This window comes from Chrysemys picta, chromosome 4, assembly GCF_011386835.1.
Source record: "Chrysemys picta bellii isolate R12L10 chromosome 4, ASM1138683v2, whole genome shotgun sequence".
Lineage (NCBI taxonomy): Eukaryota > Metazoa > Chordata > Testudines > Emydidae > Chrysemys > Chrysemys picta.
In genome coordinates this window covers 101,558,867-101,571,277 of record NC_088794.1, presented here as the reverse complement: position 1 = coordinate 101,571,277, position 12,411 = coordinate 101,558,867, and the positions used below count along the sequence as shown (strand labels likewise).

Below are 12,411 nucleotides of genomic sequence, written 5' to 3'. Positions count from 1 at the left end.
TGGTCAGTTTCACATTTGTCTGCAGTCATTTTCACTCTCTCAGTCTTATACACTAGCACAAAACTGCTGTGGTGGGCTTTCCAACACTGCAGGGGAATATTTACATTTTTAAAAAATCTTGCTTTTATAAAACTTTTAAAAAATATTTAATACTTTTCAATTCATATAAGTTTTTTCAATGTGGTTTGTTTTAATTTATTATTAAACAAGCACTTGTAATATAAAGATACTTTACAAACTAAAAGCTAGACATATTATGTGGTTTTCATCTAGACAGACTCTTTCCTGCATCCTCATATCCAAAGCATTACATTAAAAAAAGAGTGATGCTATTTTGGCCAGTGCTTTCAAATTATTTCAACTCAAGACTTTTAATAAAAGTCTGAATTATTAAAAACCTTCATCAATTCTTTTTTACCCCTACTTTCAACAGGCAGCAGATTGAGCTCTCTTTATAAAAAATTATATTGTAACACCATCTAAAGAAAATTTGAATCACTTAGAAAAAAAGCTATTGGTGGTTAAAGACTTGCCCATTAAAGCTACAAAACTGCATACTACCATAAGTAAATGCTTAAAATAAAAATCAATCAACTGATTTTAATTTTGCCATTAACATTCAAAAGGTAAAAAAATTCCAGTTCCATCTTTTTCTAAAAACTAGTGAAGAACAACATAAAGAGTGATAGCTCTTCTAGATTTCTTTTCTTCCCTATAATTACTCAATTATTCATTAAAGTACTCAAGAACCCCACTGCAATTTTTACACCAGAATTTCATATATGAGTTTGACTGTAAGGAGATGGTTACACAATGTCTACTATAAAGGCAATGTATTTCCAATATTTATGTCTGTAAAATATCCTATAGTGGAATTCATATTTCCACACAAGAAAGAAGCAGTTATTTAGTTCCAGACAACTTGATAACATCTCTTTCAACTATAGTTATAATTATCGTGTACGAACTTCCAAAGCAGAAGTTGTCAAGATTTAACATTAGCATTAATTTATGTCATAACTGACTGTTACTATAAAGATAATGGCAAAGCATCCATTTCTCCAAAGACAGCATGGATTGAAAGGGAAATTTCATCTTAATTGCCACTAATCTCCCCATTTTTAATTAAATTGATCAGTAATTTATTATCTTTCCCAGCCTTAGAAAGCTGTTATCATGAAGCTTCCAACAGATAGCATATCTGTACTTCCCTTCTCCAATGCTGTCGTTTTCAAAAAAAATTTAAGTGCTGCCGCATGTTTCCTCAAATTACTGTCCTGCCTCCTATACACACACTGTTTAAAAAAAAAAAAAAAAAAAAACTTCACTGATCTCTCTATACTGGTTGTATAGCCTCGAATGCCCTATTGCTCCACAAAGATTTAGAAGAAACATCAAGAATCTTGTACTCCAGACTAATGGATACTATGGGCAAAATCCTAGCCCCACTGAAGCCTCTGAGAGTTTTGTCACTAATTAAAAGAGTTTTGAGAAAATGTAACGTGTGGTCTCAGAAAGCAGGAGTATAGAGTATTGAGTTCAGGTCACTTCCCACTGATCCCAGGGATCTCACCCATTCCATCAGAAGAAACTGTGGTAGGATAACAGACAAAGGAAGTAATTTCAGAGGAAAGATTAACCGATCCAGAACTTCCCAACTTTATGATACTAAAATTAAATAAAACTTATAACAACCAAAGAAGGACATAATGGGTTTAGTCACCTTGCCCCATGATAGTTTCTGATCTCTGTAACATACATCTTAGAACCAAATTATTCCTACAATTTTAATATAAAATAATGAACAAGCCATTTAAGCATAACGTTTTCAGGTTTATCAATTATAAATCTGATGAAATAAAATTATACTTGGACAGATATTGAACACTTAAATCGAAGATCAGAATTATCTTTTAGGCAACTTAAGGAAGTTTTTCTAGGACTGTAAATAATATTCCAATTAATCATTTCATTTTAGTAACAACTTTCACAATTAATACTGTCTTCTGACATTTACAAAAATATGATTACGTATTCTGGACACCTCAAACATAATCTGCTGTAAGACATTCAGGACAATGAAGAAACTTCAACTCTGTCATTCAAAGTTGCTTCTTTCCTCTCTGTGATCCAAAATCCATTGGAACCAATGGATGTCTTTCTACTGATTTCAATGGGGTTTGAATCAAACCCCAGGTAATAAAGATCACATTACATTTTTTGAAAAACAGCAGAAAAAATTTCAAGTGTCTTAGCCAATATATCCATTTTTATTGAAAGAATGATTGTATTACTAAAAAGATTGGGTAAAGCTACTGCTGAGTATATAACGGTATTTGAACATAGTCACTGCACTACCAACATCAAAATCATAATTGTAAAGTATTTGGGAATACTTTGAGTCTGAAATGCAGTATGAATAATATTTTAGCACTTTGCGTTTTACGTTATAATACATAACTTCATGAAAAAGCAAATGCATACATTTCCTGTGCATTAATAATAAACAAAATGCACACAAAATCTATGAGAACCAGTGGTAAACAAGCAAAATATTACATCAGTTGCATAAACCTCAGAGAGCTTTACATCACAGTCTCATGATAAATAATTCTCTTTACATATAATACTTTCTGAATACTTTTGCATACAATTGTTTATTATTATGGGCATCTATTTATTGTATATGATCAAGGTTTTTGGTTTAAAATGAGGGATAATCAGTATGGTCTATCTTAACAGATTAAGACAGTAAATCCCCATTTCACATGAATTTATACTGTAAGGAAGAACAACAGAAAAGAAAACAAATATTATACAAGAGTATAAATATTTTTTTAAAATTTTCAAAACTTTCCAAGAGGAGTGAGTTATGCAACATACCTTAACAAGTTTCAAAAGGTGATAAAGATCTTCGACCTCATCTCCTTCACACTTGGTATACACTCTTCCAGTGTCCACACTGGTACCCTTTATGGTGTGACGATAGAGAGGCAAATCCATTGCTTCAGCATACAGGTCTATGGCATGATGTCCTACTGTCTGATACATGTAGCTGTCCAGCTCATCTGTCCCTTCTGCCACAATTAAATAGAGACAAACATGACTCTAAGTACACCATTCAGCATTTATAGAAAATCATAATATTTTAAAAAGCACCAAGAGTACCTAAATCTGACTATTCCTTAGTTCATTGACACACACATCTGTGATGGCATCTCTACAAAAATGGATTTCTCCCCTCTTATAACAATGTGTCTCATGCAACTGCCTACTTCTCAATGGAGGTGTCCACTTCACTTCTCTCCTACCATTTCCAGTGCTTCCTCCACAAATCCCCCACTACGGATCCAACCCAGAACCAAGTGAAGCCAATGGTAATTTTGCTTTGCTATGCAAGAGGAGCACAACCCCAGAGGCACAGACCAATAGTTTTTACCTGTGTTTCAGCATACTTGGTGAAATATACATAGAACACACTGCAGCACTTACTCTGGTGGTTAGAAATAGGCTGTCAAAACTTCCTGAAACTTAGCCATTAATACATTTAATACTGACAACATGATACTCACAGCATGTTATTTCAGTATAAATGGAACAATAGAGGATTACGGCAGTAATTTTATATTGTTTAATACACTGTAAAGAAAGGGAAATCTTTGTTGTTGCATCCAGGACTTTTTAATCTCCTTTCCTTTTAAAAATTTAGGATAGAACTCACTAAACTTCTTGCTGTTACTGCTTTAATTAAGAGACAAATTTCACTAAACATTCTTACCGACTGGTTGGCAGCTAATCAATAACAAAGAAGGTAGCTCATGTAGATTGTAATAATTAAACCGCAAACCTTGCAATTCACATTTTACGTATCTCAGGAGTTATCCAACAATTGTGATCTTTATTGATAATTTTTCAACTGATCAATAATAAAAAACACTTAATTATTGCTCAAAGCTACAATTCACTGGTAAAATTTGATAGAGTTCACTTTATTTTAAGACCACCCTGAGTAGTCCTGGAACTTCCCCTAACTTCGGCCCTGCTCTGTGAGGGCAGGCTTCTGAGCCCACATGGAATAGCTTGAAAGGAGAGGTCCCTGTATCACGGAAACAAGCCGTTAAACAAGTTGTGATGTAACCATAATATGCTAAAACTGATCGTTATAAATAAGTGTACTTGACTTTACTATAGTGTGTAACGATTTTTAGAATGGACATGGTGACTTCCAATAGTAAGAGAAGCAGGTATTTGATCAAAATGGTCTAGCGGGTTCTGTAATCTTAACAAATTAACCAGGACCGGAGAAGTTGATTTTACAAGAAAAACAAAGTATTTTTAAATTTATATAAAATATGATGCCTGACAAGAACAGACAGGGTCCCTTTTAAGCTGCCACTTAGTTCTGAATGTGCAGTTACTTTATTACTTGAGGGTCTCCTGGCAACAGTGGTACAAGATAAAATAAAATGAATGGGATAGGCCCTACTGCTGCCTGGGGTACCTCAATTAACTTTCCATTGCATTTCCTACCACATACACGTAAAGAGGCCATTTTATGATTTGAATGACAACATTCTACATTTTTGATGTGGCTACATTAGTTTTACAACAAACATATTTCAATAAGATTCGAGAGGTTTTGTCCTGAGTACCAAAGGAATAAATTGCCCCAACCTACTGATTTTATATTCACCTACTCTACCAATGAGTCACACATGAACTCCTCCTCCCAGCAGGCACACCTCCTTCTCTGCTTCCCTCACAAACCTCCACAGTTCAGATGGCGAAGGTGACACCCTTTTCACTTGTGGGGCCTCTTTCCCCTCCCACTGGTACAAAAGTCACCTCCTTTTCAAATCTCACCTTGAAACCTTCCTGTTCATCTTAATTTAAGATTGATGCTAAGGCTCACTCACTTTTCACTACCTTCATTACTGTACCCATGCATTCTCCCCTTACTACAGTACAAGAAAGTATTTATGCATTTTCCTCCTTTTAAACTACAGAATCCTTTCTTTTACCATTTTTCATTTTCTTGTATTGTTTTCTCTTGTTTGCTGCTTTACAAGTGGCTTTAACAAATTCTCTAAATTGTCTCTCCCCTTTTTCACCTTTCTCTGTAAAGATGTCCTAGGATACCTGCCATATGTACAAAAAAATAGCAGGGTTTAATTCAGAGACAGCTGTGCCTCAGCTGTTTCCTATTTCGGAAAGTTTCTTACGAGCAATGACAACAAGGAGTCTGGTGGCACCTTAAAGACTAACAGATTTATTTGGGCATAAGCTTTCATGGGCATATGCATCTTCTTGCATCTGAAGAAGTGAGGTTTTTACCCACAAAAGCTTATGGCCAAAAAAATCTGTTAGTCTTTAAGATGCCACCAGACTCCTTGTTGTTTTTGTAGATACAGACTAACACGGCTACCCCCTGATACTTACAAACAATGAGGCATTCTTACCTGTGTTTTCAGCAGGTCTTAAGTTGGCTAGAGCAACAATCTGATGCCCAGCAGCAACACACTGCATCATATTGTAACAGCTGTCCTTTCCACCACTGGAATTAGAAAAAAAAATGAAATTATCAGACAATTAAACCAGGCCACTACTAGGCACTGTCGCCCTTTTTTAACTTTTACCTGATTACTTCAAAATTACAACGCAGGGCCACGGAATAAAGTTTTCAAATAAGAAGTATTAAAGAGAATTATAACAGTAACAAACGTCTAAGACTGTACCATACAAAATCTGTATAAGAAAAGAAAGTATTTATAAAATGCTGAAGAGTTCAGTTAGATCTAAAATCCATACGGTTTATGTGAAATTCCTAATTTGATGGCAGAGAAAGAAAAACTTATATTGTATGTAAGCTCTTTGGAGAAGAGGCTGTCTTTTGCTCAAAGGATTAGTGATGGATCACAGAATGTTTCCTCTCTAAAGTACTGATTTTTAAAAGCAGCAGTGACAACCTGGCTTCTGGTTGTGCGCCTAGATGTAACTGCGGACAAAATTAATTACAGGTGTATTTTAAAGCAACTGGCACAACAGGTTCCTGTTGTTCATCTAGGTGCTGATGTAATATAATATTTACTACAAATAATAAAGTGCAAAATAGATTTGATTTTGAAATTAATAACCCAACATTCAAAAGCTAAAAGAATACTCCACCTCTGTCAATATGGCAATGGCTGAATCCTGTTCCCATTGAATGTAATGGCAAAACTCCTATTTCAGTTACACATAATCAAGTCTTAAACAAATGTCAAGTAATAATAATAAAACAAAAACTATCTGATCTATAGAATACTATACTTCAAACGTCCATCTTCAAATTCATAGACACGGCACCACTACCAGAGGGGAGAGTCTATGCTTTACCTCTCTAAGAGCCAAAGCACAGAACTCACAGCCCCAAAGGGGGGAGGGAGGCAGTGGGGTATATACAGTGGGGTGAGAAGAGGGGGTGGGGCAAATTTGGGATGTGCAAGGCTGCAGCGGCCAGAGAAAGAGGCGACTTTCCCCAGCTCCAGGGCTGAGGCTGCTGGGGAGAGATGGCCCTCCTTCCCAGCCCCAGCTCAGGAGCTGCTGTGGCGGGGGAGAGGCATATCCATCACATTAGAAAGGTAAGACTACTGATATTAAAATATGAGTTGTGTACTTTTATTTGTAGAACAAAGAAAACGTTAATTATTATTAAGTTTTTATTATATAGTACTTTTATCCAAAGCATTTACAACAGTTAGCTAATGGTACAAATAACATTTGGAAAGATCATTAAGTGGTCTGCCGAGACCCTCAGCAATTTTCAAGTGGTCCATGGGAAAAAAAGTTTGAGAACCACTGGTCTAGATAATACTAAGTCCTGCCTGGAGTTCAGGGGACTGGACTAGAAGACCTCTCGAAGTCCCTTCCAGTCCTATGATTCCATGATCAATTACTCTCTCTCATTTCATTGCTGTTAAAATTTAACATGAATTTGTTAATGAACAGGTTTTCAGCAAGTTTCTAGTTTGATGCTCAATCACTTTTCAAAATAACCATGACATCAAATTTCTTCTAAACAGCCAACAGACAATGTAATTTAAAGCCCTATCTCTATTATTTTGATAGAACATGCTTGGCATAGTTAACTTAGTTACGGTTCATTTAGTTACCAATGAGACTGGAAAAAAGACTGGATGGATCAAGAAACAGTAATGGGACAGAGCATCTTACCCTTATAGAGACTTCTTTCTCAAAACTAAGGCCCTCAACTTAGCCCCGATTTTGTCCCTAAATATAACTACAGCCAAAAACAATTATACATGAACTGTGTAGCTTTTACATATCCAATGACACAATTTATGAGTATAATCAGGAAGCTACATATCTAAGCACTATAAAATGTACCCACAATTATTTGTACCAGCAAAATTGCAGGTGCAAACTCAGAAACTGAAAGTCACCAGTCTTGATATTGCCCTTGCTAGCATTCTCAAGAGAAGGACCATGAAATTAATAGAGATGGTAACTAAATTACACTCAGACCTCAGAGGTACCACAGAAACAGGGTTGAGGCATGTTGCTGGGACAAATCTAAAGAAAACTTGTGTTGCTACTGTTTGTATTGTATCTGTGACATATACTGGGACATCAGTGGTTCGGGAACCAAATTAGCTATTAAAGTTACCCAAAAGAGCCACAATAGTGTGAATTCATTGTTTCATTTACTACTGTACTAAATACTCATATTTAAATAGTATGACAGGGAAAATATTTAGTTTTTTTTTATATACACACATACACATATTATATACATCGCTACCTCGATATAACGCAACCCGATATAACACGACTTCAGATATAACGCAGTAAAGCAGTGCTCCAGGGGGGGCGGGGCTGCGCACTCCGGTGAATCAAAGCAAGTTCAATATAACACGGTTTCACCTATAACACGGTAAGATTTTTTGGCTCCAGAGAACAGCGTTATATTAAGGTAGAGGTATATATATATATATATATATATATAATTCTCACAGTAAACAAGTTCATAACTTAGTACAAGTTGATAACTTAATTGCTTAATAAGTAGCAAAAGCATCCTGATTGGTTAATAATTAAATCACAGTGTTTTAATATCATGTGCTGCAAAGAGCTGCGGGAAACACATTAAAGAGCCATTTGCAGCTTGTGAGCCTCAGTCTGAGTATCACTGCTCTAGAGCCACAGTTTGAGATTTGAGTATCATTGAGATATGGAAAATAATAGGAGGCCAGAAATGGTAGTCAGATGGTCTGAGTTCCTGGAGCAAGACAGATTTCTGGTTGCGGCATTCTGGGTACCCTGACATTTAGACTTTTGGGAATGTAATAAAAGAAGGAACTGCAATAGATATAGAGGGTCCTGTGGCACCTTTAAGACTAACAGAAGTATTGGGAGCATAAGCTTTCGTAGGTAAGAACCTCACTTCTTCAGATTCATAAGCTTTCGTGGGTAAGAACCTCACTTCTTCAGATTCATCTGAAGAAGTGAGGTTCTTACCCACGAAAGCTTATGCTCCCAATACTTCTGTTAGTCTTAAAGGTGCCACAGGACCCTCTGTTGCTTTTTACAGATTCAGACTAACACGGCTACCCCTCTGATACTTGCAATAGATATGAGACACTTAACGATTTCAACAGAAGCACAGCCACACTTAGGACAAATTTTGGCCACAGGCACGATGATAGGCAGACTTACAGACAAGGGAAATATGAAAGAGAAAAAAAAGGAAATGTAAAGATTACTTTAGCAACTATCCAAGACTTCTGAAAAGGCTGTCCTTCATATTCCTGCATGTCACTGTTCATGCAAAAAAAAAAAAATCTAGACTAATTAAAATTGGGGGAATGGGAAGAAAACTTATTTTGGACAGATCACTGGCTTTAAAATGCCTGACGGTTTCTGATTTAGCACAAGTTTGAGGTTTACTCAATCACTACCTCCTTAGAGAGTGTCAATTTGAAATATTGTCAATACAAAAAAAATTAGTTAAAATTGATTCAGATACTACTCCTGCCTATCAAAAGCACAAAAGTTTTTTTTTAAATAGAGAATTTTTCTCTCTCTTATCTTTTACATTACTTGCAAGTGGGTAGGTTAAAAAAAATCAGACTTTGATGTCCCTTTAAAACAAAAAACTCTTCTTAAAACTTTTTCTTAAGCTAAATCAAACCTAGGAAAACTGCCCACAAAAATACCAGTCATGTTACAAACCTGTTTTTAAGATTTTATTTCATGCTTCCTTTTAACACATTCCACTGCATAACCAATATCAAAATAAGTACTTCTAGAACTTGAAATCTTGCCTTTTCTACGAGTTGGGAGGAGAAAGTGTGGAAATTGACTGTGTTAATCTGCTATTAAAAACAAATCTGGATTAAAAAGTACAATTTTTCACAACAAAAAACAAGTCCCTTTTGTTGTATAACATTTTCTTTTGGGATAATTTTAAACCATGATCCTGCAACTGACGCTCCATGGCGAAACCCAAATTTTAACAGGGCTTCATGCAGCTTGCAGGACTCTGCACAATGAAAGTCAATATAGAAGCTGTACCTTAGTAAAAAAAAAAGCTATGGGTTAGCATCTAAAAATAAAAATATCACAGGGTTCACCCAATACACAAGCACAAGTTCCTGAGTAACCTTCCTGGCTTACATGAACCATCAATGTATTATCATTTCTCAATGAAAGAATCTAGCTGTCTTCTTCAATGAAAAAATAATTTAAATACATGTCTGAAAATATTAAAACCTATTTAGAGCATAAGAAGTGCAGAAAACGAAGCAGCAGAAGGGTAGGAGAAACAGTCCAAGACAGAGGGCTATGTCAAGCTCGGTGTGACTACATAAATGAGTAAGCTTTTTTAAAATGATGAGTGAGATTAAATGTCTCATTGAAACACACATTTGCAAAACTGATCCTAAAAGGGAGATACTTGGAAAGGAAAAAAAAAACCAGCCTGAAAATCAACTGAAAACGAGTGAGACTAGGTAGAAAAAAACAGCAGCAGCTCACATATATACAGCACATCTCCTCCCAAAGCATGTTACATATAATTACAGGGCACCCCTAAAATGCAGCTGCCTCTGGGGTGGAGGGCAGCCACTTACAACAAAGAGCACATTACAAGACGCAGGGCAGAGTGATGATGGTACGGTGGGTCTTTATTTATTTCTTTTTTTAAGTGTGACAGGATGTTCAACACCCCAGGTCAGAGCCAGGCACTTGTGCAAGGCCTCCTACTAGGCATACAATTACACACCCACCACTGAGATGCAGCCAGCTGAGGCAGAGCAAGCTGCGGAAGACAGAGCTGTTTAAAACTCCTTGCTGTGTTTGGGGGAAGGAAGGAAAGCAAGAAATGCACGAGCAGGAGGGTCCCAAAGGCAAGGCTGCGGGGTAGCAGCCCAGTCCCTGCTATGGGCTCGGCAGCACCCTCCAGGGGCACGAGGTGTGGCTCAGTCTGTGCAGCAGGGCAGCCCCCCGCAGCCACGTTACCTGATTAAGGCCACTACTCTCATGCTGCTCGCACCCCCCCGGGCTGGGCTGACACTAAGGGGGGAGCTGAGATACACGGGCGCTACTACAGGCTGCAGCCGGCGCCCTCCTTCCCGAGCCACGCGCCGTTCTACACGCTCGCGCCGCTGCCGCCCGGCCAGACCCGCCCAGGGCAGCCCCGAGGCTGCCTGAACCAAAGGGCTTGGGGTGCGGGGCGACCCGCGCCGCTCTCCCTGCGCCCGGCCAGCGCCCTGCCCCTGCCGCTCGGGCCGCGGCTGCAGCGGCGGGCGGGTGAGCGGCGCGGGGCGGCGAGGGCTGAAATGCAGGCACCGCGCTGGTCGCCTATGCGAGGGCAGACGGGAGGCGCTGCAGGGAGGCCTGGGCTGATCCTGGGGGTGTTCGCGTCGGGCCCGCGGCTCAGAGCCGTTCCAGTGCGTGACATCAGGATGAGTCACCTCTGAGCTGTCAGCGCCTGCCCTGTGTGCTCATCCTGCTTACCGGAACCTGTTTCCCCCTGACAATACCCTCTCTAGCTAGTTATTATTGGCAGTGATGCAGTACCCGGTGTTGTCCCTGGCACCAACAGAAGTTGGTCCAATAAAAGATATTACCCCACCCACCTTAGGGCTCTTACAGTTAAGGTTGCCAATTTTGTTTGGACATATTCCTGGAGTTTCATCACATGGCATAATCTTTAATTAAAGATTAATCTTTAATTCCTGCAGACTCCAGGACAACCCTGCTTATAGTTATCAAAGACTGCCCACTGTTTTGAATGGTGCTGAAAGTAAGACGGCTGGTTTGTTTCATTCCTATTCAACGGCCGCAGTCTGGAAAGGCCCTTACCTGGCGCAATGAAGTTTAAAGCAAGTTCTCCCACTTTTTTGGGGAGTAGTTAAGAAGAGTTTGGCACAGTTTACAGGCACTTGTCTCTCGGTTGCAGATGAAGGATGGCGGGGTGGGAAGTTGAAATGGGGAAGTTAGTTTGTTATTTTAAAAGTTATTAAATAAAAAACAGGAGAGTGTGTAACTCTACTCAGATGTTGAATAACAGTGTCATCAGTAGATCAACAGCAGCAACAACACACCCACGCACCCTGAAACTAAGGATATTCATCTGCAGATTTGGATTCAAACTTTGCAATTCATTCCCAACAGTGTAGGGAATCAAATAGTAATATTGAATACAAACACCTTGGAATTCAGATCCAGAAAAAATCCCTTTGTAAATAGTGGTACAAAGTCAACAAGGTTGTAAATATGTAACTAAAAGCAGAATATGTCACACACTCTATTTTAGCCATCTATGACTGCATAGCTTGTGGCTTCCAAAGCTACCGAACATGTCCCCAGGATAGGAGATGGGAGAGTGACCACATGTGGACAGCTCCAAATCAAGAATTAAAAGTGATGAACTGAAGATTGTGCATGGGGCTGGTAACCCCACTATGTAAACACAAACTTACTAAAGAAATAAACACTGGGAGCCATACTTGAAAAAGAGCTCCACTTCCTATGAAGTATATGATAGGCATTGGTCAAAGTTGTAAGGAAGCCTATGTCCTGAAAATTCCCTTGCTCAAGCCAGATAAGTAATGAAAATCAGCCTTTGGAATATGAGAACTATGTACAAAGCTAAGAAAGCTATTCAAGCAATTAAAATAAATGGATAGATACCGTCTTGATGTCCTTGGAATCAGTGAGGGTAGATGGACAGGTTCAAACAAACTTCACTTTATAATATGGACACCACTAGAAGAGAAAAAGAGTGTGACTTAGAGAAACATTATGCAGAGCAATAGAAGAAGCCAGATCCATCAACATGACACGTAGAAGCCTGAACAGACCAGCATAAGACCAAAATAAATGGCAGAAACTAGTAGATGCCCTATC

The 12,411-nt window shown here is 38.3% G+C and overlaps 1 protein-coding gene across 5 annotated transcripts in view; it reads right to left on the bottom strand.

Moving 5' to 3' along the window:
- The window catches only part of DPH6 (diphthamine biosynthesis 6), a 356,254-nt gene extending 345,484 nt beyond the window's left edge, over positions 1–10,770 (bottom strand). The window contains exons 1-3 of one of the 5 annotated variants that reach the window (XM_065593241.1): positions 10,519–10,770; positions 5,460–5,554; positions 2,884–3,077 (exon numbers count right to left, since the gene is read on the bottom strand). In XM_065593241.1, the coding sequence (XP_065449313.1) occupies positions 2,884–3,077; positions 5,460–5,554; positions 10,519–10,541 (312 nt within the window). In that variant the 5' untranslated portion in view covers positions 10,542–10,770. The remainder of the gene's footprint in view (positions 1–2,883; positions 3,078–5,459; positions 5,555–10,518) is intronic. The other 4 variants (XM_065593239.1, XM_065593243.1, XM_065593240.1 and 1 more) reach the window with 4 other exon arrangements.
- Positions 10,771–12,411: the final 1,641 nt, after the last annotated feature.